The sequence below is a fragment of the Gopherus flavomarginatus genome, chromosome 7, assembly GCF_025201925.1.
Source record: "Gopherus flavomarginatus isolate rGopFla2 chromosome 7, rGopFla2.mat.asm, whole genome shotgun sequence".
NCBI classification, from domain to species: domain Eukaryota; kingdom Metazoa; phylum Chordata; order Testudines; family Testudinidae; genus Gopherus; species Gopherus flavomarginatus.
This window is the reverse complement of record NC_066623.1, coordinates 101086958-101109122: the sequence shown is the minus strand read 5'-3', so window position 1 is coordinate 101109122 and position 22165 is coordinate 101086958. Positions and strand designations below refer to the sequence as shown.

Genomic DNA, 22165 nt, shown 5'->3' with positions numbered 1-22165 from the left:
ACTAGTGAAAATTATGACACAAAGCACAGCAATTGTGGGTGTGTGGTTTTTACGTTTTTTATTTTGTGTTTGAGTGACAGGCTTTAATCATTCTAAGGAATTCCCTATACTAGAATAAGCCTAACAGAGTGATTCAGATTCTGAATTATACTCACAGAATTGCCTCTGGATTTTTATTCCCTTCGGGATTGGGGAGATTTTCTTCTTGTGGAAGTGGCAAGTAGTCCTGTCCCCAAATCCTACTAGTTGCAGAATCTGGGAAGACCAGTACTGCCTATAAATCACCCTGGCAAATTATATAATTGACTACTGGTTTTTTTTTCTAAAGTTAATCACATTAGCCTTTTGAAGCTGAAAGTCCTGCCAGTTGAGGCTACAGTTCTTCCTAGTAAACAGTCAAGGCCAAAGTTACTACTAGTGTTTTCATAAACTATGGGGCACTCAAAATTTAGATGGAAATCCTATGAATTGGCTTCATTTGCACTGTTTTTTTGGTAGGGGGAGCAGGTTAGTTTTTTCTTTTTGTTCTAACAGTTTCAGAGTGAATTATTTCAAACGTAGGAAAATATTACAATATGTACTATGTATTTTAAAATAAACCTATTTTAAATTTCTAAATGTTCTCATAATCTAAATTGAGATGTAAAGTTAATGAAAGAAGAATATTTGGAGTCTGCTTTTGTAATCATGTCTTCTTTGTTTTCTTCTTTCTGCCTCCTCCTTTGAACTGTCTCAACCTTTCCACTTTTGCTGCCAAATGATTCTATAGCAAGAAGTATACTATAAAATCCAGAATGTCAGAGTGATGCAAAGAATATGAATAAAATTATCTAAATGCATAGAGACTATTACACTTCTGAATTGTGCAGTAAAATACACATGGTAAAAATATCCAAAAAGTGAAACTTCTGAAGAAAACTATTTGTAAAAATTGGAGCTCCCATTTGTATATGCACCTGGAGTTATATTTTTAGTTTTCTGGATTATGTACCTAAATTCATTTTTACTTCTCTTACCTTTATAGTCCAGCAAGCTGAAGCAGAAGTTAGAAGCACATATGTAAGTAAAGCTAACTGATATTTATGTACAGCTAAAAAAGAAATGGACCCCTAATTTAAGTTTTAGATATACGCAGTAAATACATATAAGCACTATTAAAGGTCAGCCTTATTTCCAAAGATGGGAAATCCAGTTAAAACTGCCACTCTGTCCTGGGCTCCCAGGTGTCACATGATAGTCACTCATTTGACAGCTCTGTGACACCTGCCTGTGGTTCAGTCTGAATTTCACACTTCTGGTTGAGCTGCAGAAACTCTACCTTTTGGTCCCCAGGGCCATTGCTGCGATGTCGAGTGGTCAGCCAGGCAGGCATCTTTTCTCTTCTTCCTCACCTTGCTGGATTTCAGTCAGGAAGGAATTCCCGGGATGAGCAGTTGTTCTCAGCCCCGCAAAGAGAGGCCACAAGGCTCCCTCTAACTTCCCTCTCCCTCCTGTGTTCCTGCAGCCAACTGCACCTAGTTTGCCCCACTTCCTGAACAACAGGCCCCTGTGACCCAATACCCTGCAAACCCCCTATTGCTTAGAAACCCCAGCACTCGCCTATGCCAGCCAAAGCTGCCAGGTTTTGCATAGCTCCACGTCCTACCTCTACCATTGCTTAGAGCAGTGTGTGTTGACCACAAGCTCCAGTTTATGATTCTGTGCAAATTAGCTCACTAAGCTTGCAAACAGTATCCTGCACAAAACTTGGCGGTTATGCTTCATAGTGATAAGAGCCTTGTTTTTTGCCAATCACTGTTCTGAGATCCCTTGAAAACAGTGTAGTAGCAAACAGGGTGAATATACATATTCTCCTCCTTCAAATGTTGTCCACATCGATCCCCCACCTTTGCAACATGCATATGTAAGTTTCAACTTTCTGAAAAGTAGTGTCTGTGGCTGGACACATCTTCTCTAACAGCTCTACCCCTTTGTTTAAGCTTGCACCAAACTGCCCTGCCTTCCCAGCACCACAGGCTCTTTAACTATTGTGATGGTTGTCCTTTGAGTGATTGTGCCCAAGGCATTCGAGTCGGAGACTCTTGCCAGCAGTGCTAGCAGGTAGTGTATGCACCCCTGCCATCCTTGCACACAGAGCTGCTGGCAAAAGGGTATGGCCACCACTTCTGCCTCAGTTCCTTCTTACCACTCACGGCAAGAGTTGGAGCTCCTCATTGCTCTTGAGCATCCGTTTGTTTAACTATCTTTACTGAAAAAAAGTCTTTATACAGCCTCTTTCCCATTCCTGCACAGGTGAGCCTGTCCGTAATAACTGCCTCCAGCTTAAAGCTGCCCTGCTTACAGACCAATTACCTATTGGGCCCACCTAGCCTACTTCAGCTCTTGCTGGGCTGGTGTGGGGAGCACACCCCATCACACCATGGCAGTGTGCCTATAGAGGTGCGGAGTCACCCCCACGGCACCTCCTGCTGGTGACTTCTGGGAATTAGCTTGTTCCAGCTCTGGAGCGCCCTCTGCAGGCCAGTGATCCACCTGTCCTCTGGCCCCTGTGTCCCTCCCTGGACCCGATGCCCTTTTACATGAGGTGCTGCCCCCTGGCAGTAACCCCCTCAGTCTTAGGGTCTCCCCTCCCTGGAGAACCCCCACCCACTATTCCCACCTTGCTTCAGTATATGGCTACTGCCAGTCATTGTCTAGCCCCCACTCCATGGGGCAGACGGCAGTATCAGCTACTCATCACTGGCAAGGAGGGTTTGGACCTGCTGCCTTGGCCTACCCCTGGCTGCCCTCTGTAACCCCGCAGTACCTTTTAACCTAATGCTGGGCTGCAGCCTGGGGCTTTCCAGGCTGGAGCACCCCAGCTCCTCAGCCTGTCCCCAGCCCTGCTCCGCTCAGGTACTTTGTCTCTAGTTTCCTGTGGCCAGGCCTTCTCTCTCTACAGGCAGAGGGAGACAGTTTGGGCTTCTGGCTCACAGCTTCTTATAGGGGCTAGCTGGGCCTGACTGGGACCTGGCCACAGCTGAGCGTGCTTTCTCCCAATCAGCCCAGGCTTCTTGCCCCAGCCACAGCCCTCTGCTGGGCTGTTTTAAGCCCCAAAGGGCAGGAGCGGGTAATCACTCTGCTACAGTTCCCCTTTTGGATCCCCTGACGCTCGCTCAACGCATGGGGCTCTCCAGACCTTGTACTCCCCGGCGCGTACTCCAGGAGGTGGAGGCCGCTTTGCCGCCCGCTGCTCGGGCCTACCTCGACCGGGTCCTGCGGGAGGGCACGCCCCGCCCACCCCCTACCCCAAGCCCTCCGGACCTTTTCATCGGCCCCTGCCCCGTAGACCCGACTGGCCCCCCCGCCCCTTCTCTGCAAGCCGGCTGCACGACCTGCAGCCGGTCCGTTTCCAAACCACGCCTAGGAAGCAGCTCTACATGCTCGTGCTCCACACCCTTCACTTCCTCACCCTCGTGTCCTGCCCCGATACAAAGTGGCGGGACCTCCTGCCACCTCTGGAGGGTGAGGAGCCCCGGTGGGTCAGCCTCTACTCCACCCTGGTCCCAAGGCCCACTGGGGATAGCAGTTGGCGGCTCCTTCATAGGGCCGTGAGCACGGGCGTGTACTTGGCGCGGTTTACCCCTGTCCCGGACACTTGCCCCTTCTGCGGCGTGAGGGAGACCCTGGCGCACGTTTACTTAGAGTGCGCCTGGTTGCAGCCCCTACACCGGCTCCTCATTAACATCCTTTTACGTTTCTGGCTGCACTTTTCCCCTCACCTCCTTCTCTATGCACTCCCTATCCGTGGCCCCACGAAGTCCCGGGACCTCCTGGTCAACCTCCTCCTCCCCCTGGCTAAAAAGGCCATCTACGCAACCAGAGAGAGGAGGTTGGCCGATGGAGACCCCGGCGACTGTGGGGCTTGTTTCCGATCCATGGTCCGTTCACGCATCCGGGCGGAGTTCCTCTGGGCGGCGTCCACTGGCTCCCTTGACGCCTTCGAGGAGCAGTGGGCGCTGTCCGGGGTTCTCTGCTCGGTGTCCCTGTCAGGTTCCCTTCTTATGACCCTTTGACCTCACTCCTGTCCCTGTTCTTTTATTAGTTGTCCCCCGAACTCAATGGATTCTGTGGTCCTGTGGGTCCTCCCCTTAGGCTGGGGGTGGGGGGGATCCTTTAGCAGTGAGCGGGCTTCGCCCGCCCACTTCCTAGACACCTAATAGATACAGTTCCCCTTCATATTCTCTGCTTCGAGCATGAGGCTAGCAGGGTTGCATGCACTGCCTGCTGTTACTGCTAGCAAAAAGTCTCTAACTTGAGTGCATTGGGTGCACAAGCACCTACAGTGGAATGTATATGTGCACAATGCATTTCAAAGTACAACAGGTGCTGTACAGGTATGTAATTGTCCTTTGTTTCTAGGACAGTTTTTCTTTTATAACCACAACTACTTTTTTTTTTTTCTTGTCACTGCCACAGCCGCCACAGCCCCCTCAGCTTCCTGAAAGAACTCCTTTCAACCTCTATAGTCCCTTTCCAAGGAGGATAGTGTGCTCTTGTTTAAGTTTGGAGTTAAATATGCCTTTTTCCAAGTCTCTCAGCTCAGGGGTGGTGACTTTTTTCACTTTTTTTAATACTTTTTTTATGTTCAGTTGAGAGAATGGTTTGATATTTCAACAACAACAAATCTTATTACCTGTATCATTTTTCAATATATTTATCATCAGGCTGAAGAATTTTCACACAAGTTTTCAGTTACTAGAGTGTGAGATGCTAGCATTAACTCAGAGGTGGGCAAACTACGGCCCATGGGCCAAATCCGGCCTGCGGGACCATCCTGCCCGGCCCTTGAGCTCCCAGCTGGAGAGGCTAGGCCCCGGCCTCTCCCCTGCTGTCCCTCCTCCCCTGCAGCCTCAGCTCACCATGCCTCCAGCGCTCTGGGTGGCGGGGCTACAAGCTCCTGCCAGGCAGTGCGGCGGCATGTCTGGCTCCAGTTGGATGGTGCAGCTGCCAGTCCTGCTGCTCTGAGCGGCATGGTAAGGAGGTGGGGAGTGGCGGGTTGAATAAGGGGCAGGGAGTTTCAGGGGACAGTCAGGACAGTGAGCAAGGGGTGGTTAGATAGGCATGGGAGTCCCAGGGAGCCTGTCAGGGGGTGGGGATGTGGATAGGGGTTGAGGCAGTCAGGGGACAGGGAGCAGGGGGGGTTGGATAGGGGGTGGGGTTCTGGGAAGGGTGGTTAGGGGCAGGGGGTCCCAGGAGGGGGTGGGCAAGGGACAAGGAGCAGCGGGGGAGGGGGATTGGATGGGTCAGGGGTTCTGAGGTGGTCAGGAAGTGGGAGGGGACAGGGCCAGGCTGTTTGGGGAGGCACAGCCTTCCCTACCTGGTCCTCCATACAGTTTCAGAACCCCGATGTACCCCTCAGGCCAAAAAGTTTACCCGCCTCTGCATTAACCTAACCTCTGTATCAAATCTCTGAATCCACAGGGAAAAACTGAATGAAGTCCAGGATGAGTTACAGAAAAAAGAGGCACTTTTTGCAGAGCTCCAGCCAGATGCAAATCAGAACTGTAAGTATCTGCATGAGGTTACATAATATTTGCTCCTGAAAGTACCTCTGTAGTCATAATTGCCTCCATGCACAAGATACCATTTTCATACCAGTTTAACTTGGAAAATTAAGGTAAACTTGAAACAGAAAAATAAGTGTGTGCACGCACGCGCGAGTGTGCGCATATTTGTCTATTACAATAGGACTTCAGTCTTGGGACCTTTAGTGCTAATGAAATATAAGTAATTTCTTGGAAATAACTTCTCACCTGCTCTATCATCTATCTCTCTCTAAATTACACTGAAATATTGATATGGCCTAGAACTCTTCAGGAGCCTAAGGCATTACATCCTAAATACAATGCTCCTGGGGGAATTCTGCGCCTAAAAAATCTGTGCAGACTATTTTAAAATTCTGCAAATTGTATTTATTAAAATAACACTACATAATCACGCCAGTTTCAATTATTTTGGTAATTTATTTCAAAGTACCTGTCAGCAAGTATGTCTGTAACAATACAGACACACATAAAATTTCCCTGAGGAGTGAAGAGTTAAAGAAACCCCTACGACAACACAGTTGCTGCTTTTCTGCTCCCATCTCCCCCAGAGCCCAACTGGGGGGGGCCAGTCACTCACATACCCTTCCCCCCAGAGCTGGGCTGGGCACCAACCCCAGCCAATACACCCAACCCCCTTAATTCCTAGAGCCCAGCCATGCCCCCCACCCCCAAGCCCAAATATCCACACACACTTCCCCTCTCAGAGCCCAGGTGCGGACCCCCACCCGGCCCAGATACCTGCACCACCTCCCCCCCAGAGCCCAGCTGCGGGGATCCCACCAGCCCAGACACCAATCCCCCTACCCCATAAAGCCCCGGGATCCAGAAGGAGAAACAGCCTAATGCGCTATCCCGGGCTTGCAGAGATTTTCCTGCACGCCGCCCTCTCCTTCCCTCAAGGCTTGTGGGGAACTCTCTCTAGCTCTCTCTCCCACTCCCTCTGGCAGTGTCTTCAATATGTGAGCTGCGCTCTGCTGGGTCCAGCAGCTTCTAGTGGCAGCCAGCAGCATTACAGACCATTTTTGTGGGAGAAAAAAAATTCTGTGCAAAAAACATTAATTTCCACAAAATTCTGCATTGCACAGTGGTGCATAATTCCCGCAGGAGTAATACAAGCAGAATATTGATGAAGCTTTAGAAATACCTAGTCCCTGTCATTTTGGTGTTTTTAATTTTTTTTTTTCTAAATAGCTCAAAAGATTGATGAGCTGGAGGCAGCTTTGCGTAAAAAAGATGAAGACATGAAAGCAATGGAAGAAAGATATAAAATGTACCTGGAGAAAGCAAGAAATGTGAGTGGTATATTTCAATACAAATGAAGTCTCTCTTCTCTCCCCTCCCCATCACCCCACCTCTATGAATCAGTGATGCTGACAGGCTTCTCAAATATCCTGTATTAAAAGTGGTTTTATCTTACATTTTTAGGCCAGATTGCTTAGTTATTGTAACTTACATGCAGCATAGTATAGAATATAACCCCAAATATGAAAAGCTGTTAACAACACTTCCTTATTAATTGCCATCTTCTGTTATACTTGTGTCCTTCATTTGAATTTCACTGTTGCATGTTTTATTTCCAGCTGAGATGTGAGGTTGCTGAAGATGAAACATCAAACATATTCATTTTCTTTATACAGGTGATAAAAACCTTAGACCCCAAACTAAATCCAGCATCAGCAGAAATTATGTTGCTGAGAAAGCAGCTACTAGAGAGAGACAAAAAAATTGAAGCACTGGAGGTAAAACTTATCTCTTCTTGTTTTTTCTTTTTAAAATCCAATTGTATGTCGTAAGTGGAAATCTCACTTATATGTGAGACACTGCAAAGAGTCTCTTTGATTCAGTTGCCTTTCTATTACTTGAACTGCTCAACCTATCAAGCACAGAGATTTGACCTTGATTTGCTGACATTCTATCCTGAGGTGAATCTGTCAAGACTGTGTGTGTGTGTGTGTGTGTGTGTGTGTGTGTGTGTGTGTGTGTGTGTGTGTGTAAAAGGTGTTTATTTTTAAGGTTAAGTGCTTTATTCCTTATGAAAAGTAATGTGTGTGAATTTAAAACTTCTCAGAGGGAATTGAAGTAAACTGTAGTTTAACTATAGTGCTGCCAGTGCACTATGGTAATTGGAAATCTGTATAATACCATGCATTGTTGAATGGAAAGTGTGACTTTTTAAGTATAATTTAGTCTATATCAAAATACATAACTCATTACATGTAACAGAGTTATTAAAATAATATTAGAGACACTAAAATATTACACAGGTTATACCAAAAATGCTGTTCCTAGTGACAGCTACTTGGGTAAATATAAAATTTCTAAACACAGTTTTTAAATCTTTAAGGGCCTGATCCTGCATTTGTTCTGCACTCAAAATTCCCATTGACTTTTCTGTGTACTGACAGTAGACTAGGACCCTAGATTATTAAATCAGTGGGGATAATTGCTCATTTATGGCTGCTAATGCAATGGAATTATGACTTTCTGAAATATTTGCAGTGAACAGACTCTTGATTATATATCCACAAAAAGCTTTCCTGTTTACAATGATGCATTATTTAAAAATTTTATCCATCTGTTGTGGTAAGGGTGGTTCCTTTTCTTGCAATAGTCTATTATAATAATAAACAGTTTCATCACTTTGATAGCCACTTTTGAAAATCCATATAATTGTTTATGCTGTTTTAGTTGCAGTGTTTGTATATCACACTACTGTGTTGTTTGTCTCAGTCAAGTCCTCTAAGGAGAGTGGACTCTGATGAAGTGGATATATAATTATCTACACTTTTCAGAACTTTTGAGTAGTTAAGATTCCCTTGTCTATTTCTAAATCTGTTTATCTTTCTCTCTAGAGTGAATGTAAGATTGCCAAGTTGCGTGATTATGAAGAAAAGCTAATTGTATCTGCATGGTATAACAAGGTGAGTTGAAACATTCCACTTGTCTGTCAGTATGGTAACTTAAAAGTCAGAAGTACTCAGGATGAGCTTATAAACAATTCGAAACTGTCGTTTTCTTGCCATCTTGATCTGTTCCATACTTAAAGCCTGTTTCACTGAATGCTCCTTAGGTGATTTTGAGACCTGGATTACTTTTTTAGATGTGTTACAAATTTGATTAGCTATGGAAGGAAAAACCCATTTCTCTACAGTTATCTTTGCACCGACATCAAGGATGAAGGCTAAAATAGCCTTTTTCTAAAACAATAATATATATGATAGGTGGAGCTATTAGCACCGCCTAGTATTAAGGTTGCCTGACACTTCCCATTAGAAACTTGTATTTTCAGTTGCTTAACAAGTTTTTTTGTTATCTGCCAAACTTTAACTCAAATTCTGCATACTGGGTGTCTGAATTAGGCTGAATTGTTTTTGGGAAAAAAATTTCAGCCAAAACAGTTCAGTCATTTGTAAGAACAAAGTTTCAAAAAATTTTTTGCTTCAAATGGTATTGAAATACTCAACACAAACAATGTTAACAACAAGGGGAAAGGGAATGCGAGCCAAAATGGGGAAACAAGTTAAAGAATATTTAGATAAGTTAGATGTATTCAAGTCAGCTGGACCTGATTAAATTCATCCTAGAGTACTTAAGGAACTAGCTGAATCAATCTCTGAACCATTAGCAATTCTCTCTGAGAATTCATGGAGAACAGGTGAGGACTGGAGAAGGGCAAACGTAGTAGCTGTTTTTAAAAAGGGGGACAAAGACAACCCAGGGAATTATTCCTGGAAAGATCTTGGAACAAATTATTATGCAATCAGTTTGTAAGCACCTAGAGGAAAATAGGATTATAAGGAATAGTCAGCATGACTTTGTCAAGAACAAATCATGCCACAGCTACCTAATTTCCTTGTTTGGCCGGGTTACTGGCTTTGTTGATGTGGGGAGAAGCAGAAGATGTGCGCTATCTTGATTTTTAGCAAGGCTTTTGATACCGTCCCACTTGATGTTCTCATAAGCAAACTAGGGAATTATGATATAGATGAAATTACGATAAGGTTGCACAACTGGTTGAGAGACCATACTCAGAATGGTTATCAATGGTTTGCTGTCAAACTGAGAGGGTGCATCTAGCAGGGTTCCACAGGGATCAGTCCTGGCTCTGGTATTGGTCAGTATTTACATTAATGGCTTGGATAATTGAGTGGAGAGTATGTTTATGAAATCTGCAGATGACACCAAGTTGCGAGGGATTGCAAGCACTTAGGAGGACAGGATTAGAATTCAAAACCACCTTGACCAATTCAAGAATTGATCTGAAATTTACAAGATTAAATTCAGTAAAGACAAGTGCAAAGAACTACACTTAAGGAGGAAAAATCAAATGCACAATTACAAAATGTGGAGTAACTTGCTAGGCAGTAGAACTACTGAAAAATATGAGTATTACAGTGGATCACAAATTGAATAGGAGTCAACAGAGCAATGCAGTTGCAAAATATCATTCTGAAGTGCTAATAACATTCTGAAGTGTATTAACCAGGGTGTCATATGTAATACATGGGAGATAATTGTCTCTTTTTGACACTGGTGAGGCCTCAGCAGGAGTACTGTGTCCAGTTCTGGGCACCACACTTTAGGCAAGATGTGAACGAATTGGAGAGAGTCCAGAGGAGAGCAACAAAAAATGATAAAAAGTTTAGAAAACCTAATCTGTGAAGAAAGGTTTAAAAAAGCCAGGCATGTTAGTCTTGAGAAAAGACGGCTGAAGGAGGACCTGATAAGTCTTCAAATATGTTTAGGGCTGTTGTAAAGAGGATGGTGATCAATTGTTTTCCATGTCCACTGAAGGAAGAACAAGAAGTAATGGGCTTAATCTACAGCAAGGGAGATTTAGGTTAGATATTAGGAAAAAATTATTTAACTATAAGGGTAGTTACGCAGTAGGCTTCCAAAGGAGGTTGTGGAATCCCCTTCACTGGAGGTTTTTAAGAACGGGTTGGACAAACACCAATGAGGGATGGTCTAGGCCAGGGGTCCCCAACGCGGTGCCCGCAGGCGCCATGGCGCCAACAGAGGCATCTAAATGCGCCCGCATCCTGACTGGTAGTGGAGCATCCGCCAAAATGCCGCCGAATTTCTGTGGCATTTCGGCAGTGACGCCTCTCGATGACGCCACTTGCCGCCAGCGACGTCATCAAGAGGCATCTCCGCCGAAATGCTGCAGAAATTTGGCAGCATTTCGGCGGATGCTCCACCACCGGCATGGTCCTTCGTTTGGCACCTGCCAGACGAAAAGGTTGGGGACCACTGGTCTAGGCATACTCGGTCCTGCCTCAGTCTTGCCTAAGTGACTTCTCACGGTCCTTTCCAGCCCTAGATTTCTATTATTCTGTTTCGCAGTGTTTCTCTCTCTCTCTCTCTCTCTCTCTCTCTCTCTTTTTTTCCTCTGAGAACCTCTAGTACCCCCATGCTTTGGAGCAGGATCTTGAACTTCGGCACAGGGATGGCCTTTGCGTTAGGGAATATGCCTTTTGCTGTCTCCGTGAAAATCCACTCAAATTTGGCTAAGTGATAAGCCTTTGAAATGTTTCAATTCCCACGTGCTCATAGAGAAGATTTTAGACTTCAGAGATTTAGCTGCTTAAGATTCTGTTTTCATTGAGCATGCTTAAGACCCTCACAGTTCCCCCATGTGGCTAGGGAAAAGAAAGGAGTGGATTGAAACAAGAAGACTGGGAGTGATGAGGGGAAAGAAACTTGACTGAAAGCCAGGGATGGGGCAGGGAATGGAAAATGGAACTGGGACATGCAGTGCAAAACTTCAGCTGCATTTGATGTGAAAAAGATGTCTCATTCGCTTATTTTATTTCTTCCCAGAGCCTGGCTTTCCAGAAGCTCAGTATGGAATCCAGACTGATGGGTAGCAGTACCTGCAAAGACCCTGGGTCATGCCCTCCTGCACGCTCTTTCCTAGCACAGCAACGACATGTCACCAATGCCAGACGGAGTCTCTCTATTAAAGTACCTAATGCAACATCGGATTAAACCGCAAAGGAAATGTTTACACTAAAGTGTCCTTAAAAATATTTTGTGGCTTCCATTGTAACTACCTGACCGAGAAAGAGGTTGTGATGCTGGGCTTCAGCTATTTTAACATCAAAACTTATTGAATACACAACAGTAAATTAATGTGGTGAATGGTTTCTAAAAATCATCAGCACACGTAATCTACTAAAGACTGTTGCACCAGCAACCTTTTCTAAAAAGCAGCACTTAGATGGAAGTAGATTTGAATAACTGAAGTATGTGTTTACAAGCACAGCTTTAAAGAGTTATATTTGTCTTCATAGTATATTGTATATAAATACAAAAATTGGCAATATATATTATATTTAATATTTTTAGTCTGGAATTGACTTTTGTTTTTTTAACTGAAGAACAATTTTTGGAAAACATCAGAAAACTGATAACATTAGGTATATTTGCTAGATCTTTATAACATAGAGAAAAATCAGTCCTTTGGCTAGAAGAGTCCATAGTTTTAAAATGATGCATTTGTGAATCAAGAGCATTTTGGCATTCCAAAACTGTTTAGTGACTTCAGGACTTAACTTTTAAGACAGAAGATATATCACTATCTCAGTCAAGAAGCAGAAAGTTTCAATCTACTTAAAATAGTAACTACTTAATTTGTTTAAATTTGTGTATATACTTCTTAAGAAAAACCTGTCTTTAACGTGCTGAATTCACTAAATCCAAAAAGTCTGTCTGTTTGAATTAATGTAGTAGTCAATAATGTTTTTTTAAAAAAACACCACCTTTAAAATGTAGTTGTATTATATAATTTTTATTACAGTCTTTGGGAGGGGGGAAATCCCTAATATTTATTCAGTTCAGTTAAACAGCTTTGTGCATACAAATCACTCTCTCATTCTTCAGGTTTTTATATATTTTCTTAATTACTGTAAACTAATCACATCAAGCAGACAGGCTAATGGAGAGATCTTTGCACATGGTTAGTAACATAGATTGTCATGGAAAAGATAAAGGTAGAAGACATCCGGTATTCCAGACCTCGGAAGATGAACATAGCTAGATGGATTGGTGTGAAATTGATCTGCATCATTAAATTTATTAAATGTAATTTGGGATATTACAGATTATGTACTATCTGTATTTTATGACTTCTAAACCAAACTTTGTACTTTGGGATAATTTAAGCATTATACCCAGATGTATAGACACTCTTTCCTTAAACCTGTTTGTTAGATAATTTTAACAGTAGCTTTAATAAAAATTTGTTTCACACCTATCCATACAACACTTCAGTTGACATTTGTTTACAAAATGGTTATTTTTACATCAACAACTTACAAAAAAGCACCTTTAAAAAAGATTTTTGAATTTTCCATGATCTTTATAAACTGACTAGACCAGTTTGTTACATCAATAGTAAAATAACACAGTGAATAAAGTCACAGCAGATTTAAAAGAAACCTAATCTAGCAAACTAAGGTAAAGATGTGAGGCTACCATACCTATAGTATAGTAAACATTACATGCTTGGATTAAAAGAATGTATGCATCTTTTCAGTATTAAAGCCATATTAATTTGAAAGCTGGACTCAATTTTGCTTGTAAAATTCAAAATTAGGTCTTTTTGAGTTTGTAATGAAATATGAATTTTGAGTAGCTTTGCATTTCATTAGATACTTCACAAGCCTCTAAATAAGGCTTATCCTTTGATCTGTTGCTGCCCTAAGGTCCTGATAATTCTGGAACTGGACCTCCTGCATGATTCTACAGGAAAAGTCTGTCCACTCCTTGAGTTTGTGTTTCTTTAAAAAAGTTTTTTTGCTCTCTTTACAGTATTACAAATATCGACATTCAATTTGATTTCCTCCTAAAATGTTTATCAATATAGAGAGCGGAAATCTAACCGTATACTCACTTATTTGTAATAAATATTCTAATCGAATTATTGTTATTTTGTCTTTCAAGGTCTGTCCTGCAGAATTGTGTGCTTCTGTTGATGTCTCTTACTGATGCGTTGATATTGCTAGATTGTGTTTTTTATGTTTCTAAGCTTTGATTGATTGAAGTGGGTGGGTGGGTGGGAAGGCAACTTTTGCAGATGTCTTAGCATGACTCTTATGTTTAAAAGATTTGGTATTTCAGTATGTTCTCTGTGAAATGTGGAACAGAATTATCACTAATAGCATTGAATAGGTGTTTTTCCCTGTAAATGCAATTTCACAAACACAGTAATTCTTTGCTTTCCTTTTGAAAGCACTCATCTAGAATATAGTCTAATGGATTCTGTCATACGTTATCACATTAATGTTGCAATGTCAATAGCAAAAGTCAGGTGCTAGTGGGAATAGAACCCTTTCACCAACCCTTCTCAAAACTGCAGACACCAGTTCCAAAGAACTTGAATAAGGAATATGATCCCTTTTACTTAGCCGAGGCTGTGTCAGCTAAGTAGCAGTAAGCATTTTAGTGGTTAGTCAAGGAAAGCTTGGATCTTCAGAGAAGGATTATCTGTATGAGGTGTTTCTGGGATGGCCATCACTATGTATTTAGCTGTCAGATGAAATTTTACTTAAAATTATTGGAACTGGTAAAGCAATATGTTACTACTTTAGCATCTGTTCAGGACTAATCAGAAGTTGTAGAAGAACTATTTTCATAGCTCTGGTTACATTTGGACCTCCACCTGCGAGTGAGGAATTGATCAACAGACCTCAGTATTTGATCATGAGCCATTAATGTACTATTCATTTCCACTTGTTTTAAGGTGATATAATAAAAGATGCAGTAGGATTAACCTTTATATTGAGCATGTTTTGAGAATCTTTATTGATGGCATGCTCTTTAGAAAAGTGTTTGAATTAGTTAGCTACAAATTAATGAGCTATGTACAATTGGTATTGTTTACCAAATTTACTTAGTGTGGTGTGATTCAGAGACTAGGGCTGTTGGCTGTTTTATGATAAATCTAATTTATGTTGTGTCCAGATGTCACAGCTATAAATGCACACAGATTATTAAATGAGATAATTGACTCCTGCTGTATTTCTCCAGTACAGCTAATAACGTTGGAAAGAAGTAACTTTCTAATAAAGCTGGTAATATAGATCCACTGATGAAAGAAAAAATGCCCTTTGCACCCTATGTTGTAAATTACTAGAGCGTTGTTTCATGGATGGTTTTGGGGATAGAGATTCCACCTGGTGTGAGACCATTTAATTTGTAATAAGATATTTGTATGGGATTAACTCTGCCCCTTTGGTTGAAATATGGCTGTTCTGGTGGTTTCCATTAACAAACCTATTTTTGGATTATTAGATTTCTGTCATACCTAGGTGTATCAGGCAGATTTAACGCATCTATATTTTAAGAGATTAAGATACATTCAGTGAAATTAATGAAAAATTCACCTAATATTGATTTTTTTTCCTTAACAAGTAATATGCAAAAGTATTCTGTTTTCTATCATAAGCATTTACTTCATGACAACTAGTAAAAGCAATACTAATGTTTTATTTAAGCAGTTATAGATTGGGAATTTTTTTCAAATAACAAATGCTACTTAATTAATGATGTCTGATAAAGTAACTTTCCCAAACCTTTTACTTTTGTTTCCACTTGTTCTGCTAGGTTTGAGGTTTACTGTGTATCAGTGTCTAAATTTTCTGTTTTTAAAACAAACGTAAAGACTGTGTTATCACATAGAACTGGAAAAAAATTGCACTAATTTTTAAACTCTGGTTTTATTCTTTCTCTGGAAAATATTATTTTATATTAACATAAATATTTTTTAAATGAATTCAGTGGTCTCTTTATTTTAAGTACTGCATTTAGTAGTCTTTTATACCATAAATTCTTTGGGATAGGAGCTGTGTCTATCCCTTAGTTTGTACAGTGTCCTGATCAGCACCTTTGGGTGCTGTCATAATTACTGTGCCTAAAATGTTTGTAGCTTACAAGCTATAGATTTGTTTAAATCAACCTTGAGCTTCTCGTTCTTGCCATCAGAGTCCTGCATAACTTACTTCCTCCTACCTTTCGTCTCTTGTTTTCATTTAAGCTACATTACTAACTTTTCTTCAAGTGATTGTCCATTTGTATTCCACTTTTAGCAGTGCATTTGCACATGATATTGGATTATTTTGTCCATTGGGACTGCACCTACACCCTACATGCCCTCTGGTGTTTTGTAGCCAAGGGTATAAAGGGCAGAGCGGCCACAACTGCCTATCACTTCTTCTTGCCTCTCGGTGGCAGTGAGATGGAACTCTTTCAGCATCTATGTCTTTCTGCATGTGTTCTCTAGTTTTGAGTTTAGTATTCCTTAGTATGGTATTCCTTTTTTATTTGTGTTGGCAAATTAACAATAAAAAGACAAGATCTCCAGCTTCAGGAGTGCATGGGTACTGGACCCCGCAGTTCCCAAAACATGGCAGAATCTAAATCCACAGGATTTAAGTTACGTCCCTCCTGCAAGGCAGCTGTTCATATCAATGATGGAGAATCAAAATGCTGCATCTGCCTTAGTGAAGCATATATAGCACTTAAGTGCTTAGTTTATTGCCTTTTAAAAAAAGAGACGCAAAAGGGGAGGGAATCCTTCCAAAAAACGTTTTTCCTTGTGAAAAGATCTGTGAATGCATCTTTCTGTGCCATATAAGAAAGAAACTGGACCAGATCATGTCTGCTACTGCTTCTGTTAGCCCCAGGGCCACCCCAAGCTCCAGACTTTACATGCTGATTGTGGAATTGTCAAGAGCCTCCAAACCCTTCTCAATGCAATCTTCTGAGGAGAGAGGGAGCGAAGAGCACTGCTCGGAGTGATAAGAAATGAAGCACTCTCTTACTGACACCAACTAGAATGGCAGGCATTTTGAGGCCCAGATCAGGTACTGCTGATTGACACCTAAGCACTGATTGGTCACCAGACACCGGCCTGTCAGGAGCCGATGTGTACCTTTCTATACTAGCACCTGATATTGGAGTGCTCTGTGCCCTCATCCACTACACCTGCCATGCAACCAGCTAATGTTGAGGGGAAACACTGTAGAACTGTCTTCCTTGGTACCAGGAAGATTCACGGTATTGCGTGACTTGGAAGTAAACAAACAACCAGAGTCACCATTGCTGGGCATTGTAAAGAAATTCTAGTACTGGTGCCGTCTGCCTGTATCAGCCACCTCAGTTCCAGCGCAGGACACTTCAGGATCCTCTAGAACTCCAAGAAGGATGGCTCATCCTATGAAGGAAATCTATATTCTCCTCCTCTGCATCAGAGCAAAGTGGAGACATGTTGCCCATGTACTTATAGCCAGGAGAGTGTGGTAAGCCAAATTACTCCAACAGAGGATACTTTTTCAGAAGAGGACATAAGGAGATGCACGAGCCCCTCTCCTGTTAATCTCCGTGGCCAACAATACCAAACTTGTCCAATTCATTCATGGGCGTTTCGGCAGCGACACCTCTCGATGACGTTGTTTGTCAGCAGCAACCGACGTCATCGAGAGGCGTCGCCGCCAAAATGCCGCAGAAATTTGGCAGCATTTCGGCAGATGCCTGACTGCCGGCCAGGACGCAGGCGCATTTAGATGCCCCCGCGGGTGCTGCGGTGAGGACCCCTGGTTTAGGCTTTCCTTGTGTAGTTATCACTATTATTCAATAAATAACTTTTATGGTTAAGCTGATTGCTTCTCTCTCTCTGAACTTTACTCTTCTGTGTTTTTCGGTTCCCTAGTTACTCTGCAGCAACGCTTCTTTTACCTAAGCTAAAGATCCCTGCAGCACCCAACAATACTGTGGGGTTTGCTAATCGAATGGGTTACTACTAGTACATTTGTAACATGAAAGTGGGGATAGGGATGTGCTGAACCTGTGGCATATAAGGGATGCAGCTTGAATGTGCTGCTTTGCCCAGCCCACTTGCCTGTATGTGAGCTACATCCCTCCCAGTACACAGCCCCTGGCTATGGCATGCCTGGACCCTGAGCGACTCCCCTGCTCACAGCTCCTAGCTACCCCCTGCCTTCACCCTGCCCACACACAGCCCCTAACAACACCTCTCCCTGCACCCTGCCCACACACAGCCCCTAGCTACACTTCTCCCTGCACCCTGCCCGCACACAGCCCCTAGCTACCCCCCTGCCTGCACCCTGCCCACACACAACACCTAGCTACACCTCTCCCTGCACCCTGAGCAGTTTTCAAGCCCTTTGAACTGAGCCCTCACCCGCTTTGCATAATAATTTTTGGTTGCCCCCCAGGCATTAGCAGCAAGAAACCTACAGTTTGCAAGTGCCTAAGTAGGCCCTGGACTCATGGTTAAAGTTGCTCCCTCAAAATCTGACATGCTCCCTGCCCCAGCCAGTGGCATCTCTCTCCAGTGAATTAGAATCTTGAAAATCCACACACTGATCTGTTCAAAAGTGTGTTGATTGAAGCCTGTAGCCAACGGTACTTTGGGATATTAGGGTTTCGTACTCCCCCACATAACTGCCCTTACCTGGTCATTACTTTCTGCTTTTGGTAACTCAACCAACTCTGCAGTCATACAAGGCCAATGATTTCTGACCCGTATGTTACTGTGCCTTTTGCTCTTTACACAACCCATAAAATGAAGGCATCACACAGGCAGGGTGCGGCCCAGATAACGCTGGTTACTAACACTATCCAACCTGCCAGGCATAGCTGCATATACACATGGCTACTGTAGGCTTCTAGGGGCACCTGCAACACAACACAGCGAGCACCACTAGAGGGGGCAGAACTGTTTAAAGAGATACCATGCTAGTCCTATGTTTGACACATGCTTGTTAGTGTGAGCGCACGCTCGCTATTGCTTGCTAGAAATCCAAGTCCAAGCGCTGTGGCAACAATGTAGCTAGTGGAGAGAGGCTGAAACTAGAGTTTAGGTTTCTATTTTCCTCAGCTAGGCCAATAGGAGCGCTGTAGAGGCAGTCCCTGGGAGGGAGCAGAGTGCCTTGGCAAGCACTTGAGCGGCAGCCTCCAGCTGCCATAAAACATGAAGTGTGTCCAAAGCTCAAGTGAAAGGTCACTGAACTGTATCAGTAAATGGATCATTGCACGTGCTGGAATATGGATTCCGTGTGACACCATTCCAGCTCCCAGACTGCAAAGAGCTCTCGATACGTTGCAGTAGGAGGGGAAGGGATGTGTGTGAGGGAGAGTGAACGGATATCATCTGCTTTTTTTTCTTGCTCAAGCCCCACAGGTTCTAGAAGCATAATAACCCTGCTGCCCCATTTTTCAAGCAGCCACACAGACCACTGTTGGAGCATGCTAGTCACCCACTGAGCATGTCTGGAGGCTGTAGGACTAGCCCCCTGCCAGCAGGACAGAACCATAGAAAAGTAGACCCGGAATCATCAAGTCCAGCCCCCTGCACTCTGGCAGGACCAAGTATATCTAGACCATCCCTGACTGGTGTTTGTCCAACCTGTTCTTAAATACCTCCAGTGATGGGGCTTCCACAACCTCCTTTTGAAGTCTCTTCTGCCTCTTAACTACCCTCATAGTTAGACAGATTGTTTCCTACTATCTAACCTAACTCTCCCTTGCTGTAGATTAAACCCATTACCTCTTGTCCTGCCTTCAGTGGACATGGAGAATAGCCCTAAACATACGTGAAGCCTGTTATCAGGTCTTGTCTCAAGAATAACATGCCGAGCTTTAATCTTGCCTCCCACGTCAGGGTCATTTTTGTTGCTCTCCTCTGGACCGTCTCTCTTGGTTGTCCGCATCTTTTCTAAGGTGTGATGCCCAGCTTTGGACGCAGTACGTCAGCGGAGGACTCACCAGTGCTGAGCAGAGAGGGATAGTTACCTCCCATGCAGACGTGCCAAACTTACCAAAAATAAAAAATAAAATAAAATAAAACCACCACAGAAATTGGGCTTGTTTTTGGCTTAATTGACTTCTGAGTTGCTCACTGGCTACTTTTTGGCTCGTAGCTTGTTTGGCTTGTGGCTTCTTTTTTTGATCGGCTCCAGGAAAGCAGGAGCAAGTGGGGGGCAAGGAAGGGAGAGAGTCAGGAGTGCCCAGCGGGCCCACCACCATCCCAGACTGCATGCTGGAGGGGTGGGGGAGATCTAGTCACATTGTGTGTTGGGGTTCTCAGGGATTGGCTTGTTTTGAAATGGGAGTAGATTGATTTTTGTCTTACTGTGAAAGTTTTGGTGCTTATTTACCCGCGTGAAAGTTGGCAACTGTGCTGCCATGTCTTACATACCATGCACGTGTTCGTACACTCCAGAATGATATGAGCCTTTTTCGCACCTGCATCACATTGTTGACTCCTATTCAATTTGTGCTTCCCTATAATCCCCAGATCCTTTTCGAACAGTTCTACTGTCTAGCAAATGAGTCCCCATTTTGTAGTTGTGTGTTTGATTTTTTTTTGCCTTCCTAAATGACGTACTGCTCATTTGTGTTCAATTTCATCATACTGATTTCAGACCATTTCTCCAATTTGACCTACCTTCCATCACTGCTGCTGAGGGAGAGCTGCCTGCTAAGAGCCCCGCTTCAAGGACCTTCCATGAGGTGCTGGGACAGAAAGCGCATTCGTGACTTGAGAGGTATTGACTCCAGGGCAGGGACATAAAGATTTTGACGAGGTGGCATATGGGCTGGGTGGAACTTGTGGAGGAAGGAGGAGAGACTTTTATCTAGGAGATGTCACATATATTAGCACTGAAGAGGATGGTTTTTACAAGGCTGCTTTCATTAGAACAGCGGCACATCACTGGCTAGCTGGGCTTTTTCCGTTTGTTTTTAAATTTTTTTCTCATTCCTAACACTCCATGGTCAAGACTGCTGAACTCCACGTTCTTCCTGCTCTTTTGGTTGAGGGAGCTGGATGTGTTCCAGCACTCAGGTTTCAGAGTAGCAGCCGGGTTAGTCTGTATCCACAAAAAGAACAGGAGTACTTGTGGCACCTTACAGACTAACAAATTTATTTGAGCATAAGCTTTCGTGGGCTACAGCCCACTTCATTGGATGCAAATTAGCTGTATAAATAACAATACAAACAAGGGCTCTTTATTAACTTAAAAATGTCAGTTATTGGAACTTTTTTGCAGAAAGTTATCTTTAAGTTTGGAAAAAAAATATAATTAACTCCTTTTACCCTTAGAATTTCTTGAGGAATCACTTTTCAGGAATGATAGGGCCAAAATCCAACATTGCTCAACAAATACTTTTAAACTACCCTTGAAAATACTATCCACGTTGCAAACTAAGGGATGTAACTGCTCTTTAGCTACACTGAGCCTCAGCCAGCCAACAAAATAGCTGACCCTCTGAAGTATTTCTAAAGCACCTAAACACCATAAAATAAACACCAAAAATAAAATTAAGAACCACTCTAAATTTGCCTATGAAACGTCCAGCTCGCCTTCATTCAACTACACTAAACCAACCCCATCAGCAACCCGGCTGTTCCAACTGGAATAGTCCGTATGTTAACACTCTGCTCCAGTTCCCTGCCTTGCCCACCATCTAAAGGCCATGTGGTTTCTCAGCCACTCTCAGGGCAGCTGGTACTATATAAGTAGTACTGTTATATAGGTTAGGAATTAAAATTCCAAGGTGAGCAGGTTTTAAAAATGTATTAGTATTAACTTTTTTAAAGATTCAGGAGTTCTCTCTCAGCACAAAAACTTCAGGAGAGGGGGATTGACTTCTCATCAAAGATCACAGTGGGTGAGAGAACAATGGTGGCTGGCAAGATTCAGAGGCAGCAGGATGCATCTAAAACTGGTTGATATTTTTTCAGTAAAAAAAAGTCTTTTTGATAAAAAAAAATCCTGCAGAAATGTGTCAATCTCGGTTGAAACTTTTCATTTTTCAAAGAAATTTCATTTTTTTAATTTTGTGTTGGTAGGGAAAATACCACTTTCTCTCCTGTCTTTTAGTTCTCCCTACCCCTCATCAAAAACTGAGAGAAAAGCTAGTGTTTTTTCCACACCAGTGGAATTAAAAACAAAAAAACAAAAAAAAACTTCTTTTGAAAAGTTTCCATTGAAAAACAAATTTTTCATGAAAAACTGCAAATGAAACAAAATGTTCCTTTTGAAAGAATTCATGAAATATACTTACAAATATATACCAATCAACCTGATTGATATGGCAGTGAGAATTCTTAGGCCATCCTGAGTGTGCAGGGTTAATGTCTCTTATACCTGGAAAGAAGTACCTGAAACACCTGACCAGAGGACCAATCAGAAAACCAGACTTTTTCAGATCTGGGTGGAGGGAAGTTTGTGTGTGGGTTCTTTGGTCTTCTGCCTGTACTCTCTCGGCTATGAGAAGTGATTTTTTCTGTCTCCTGCCTTTCTAATCTTCTCTTTCCCAGTTGTAAGTACAAAAGATCAGATAGTAATTTATATGTTTTTTGTATTTACATGTCTGTAGTTGCTGGAGTGCTTTAAATTGTATTCTTTTTGAATAAGGCTATTTATTCATATTTCTTTTAAGCAATTGACCCTGTATTTGTCACCTTAATACAGAGAGACCATTTTTATGTATTTTTCTTTCTTTTTATATAAAGCTTTCTTTTAAGACCTGTTGAAGTTTTTCTT

General features: G+C 42.7%; 1 protein-coding gene across 3 annotated transcripts in view; it reads left to right on the top strand.

The window, feature by feature from the left end:
- HOOK1 (hook microtubule tethering protein 1) overlaps positions 1-22165 on the top strand; it is a 194895-nt gene that overhangs the window by 35519 nt on the left and 137211 nt on the right. For 2 of the 3 annotated variants that reach the window (XM_050962002.1, XM_050962003.1), the window contains exons 17-22: positions 1025-1059; positions 5464-5546; positions 6780-6880; positions 7226-7327; positions 8441-8509; positions 11412-15366. In XM_050962002.1, the coding sequence (XP_050817959.1) occupies positions 1025-1059; positions 5464-5546; positions 6780-6880; positions 7226-7327; positions 8441-8509; positions 11412-11579 (558 nt within the window). In that variant the 3' untranslated portion in view covers positions 11580-15366. Of the gene's footprint in view, positions 1-1024; positions 1060-5463; positions 5547-6779; positions 6881-7225; positions 7328-8440; positions 8510-11411; positions 15367-22165 lie in introns of those variants that run through there. The other variant, XR_007775432.1, reaches the window with a different exon arrangement.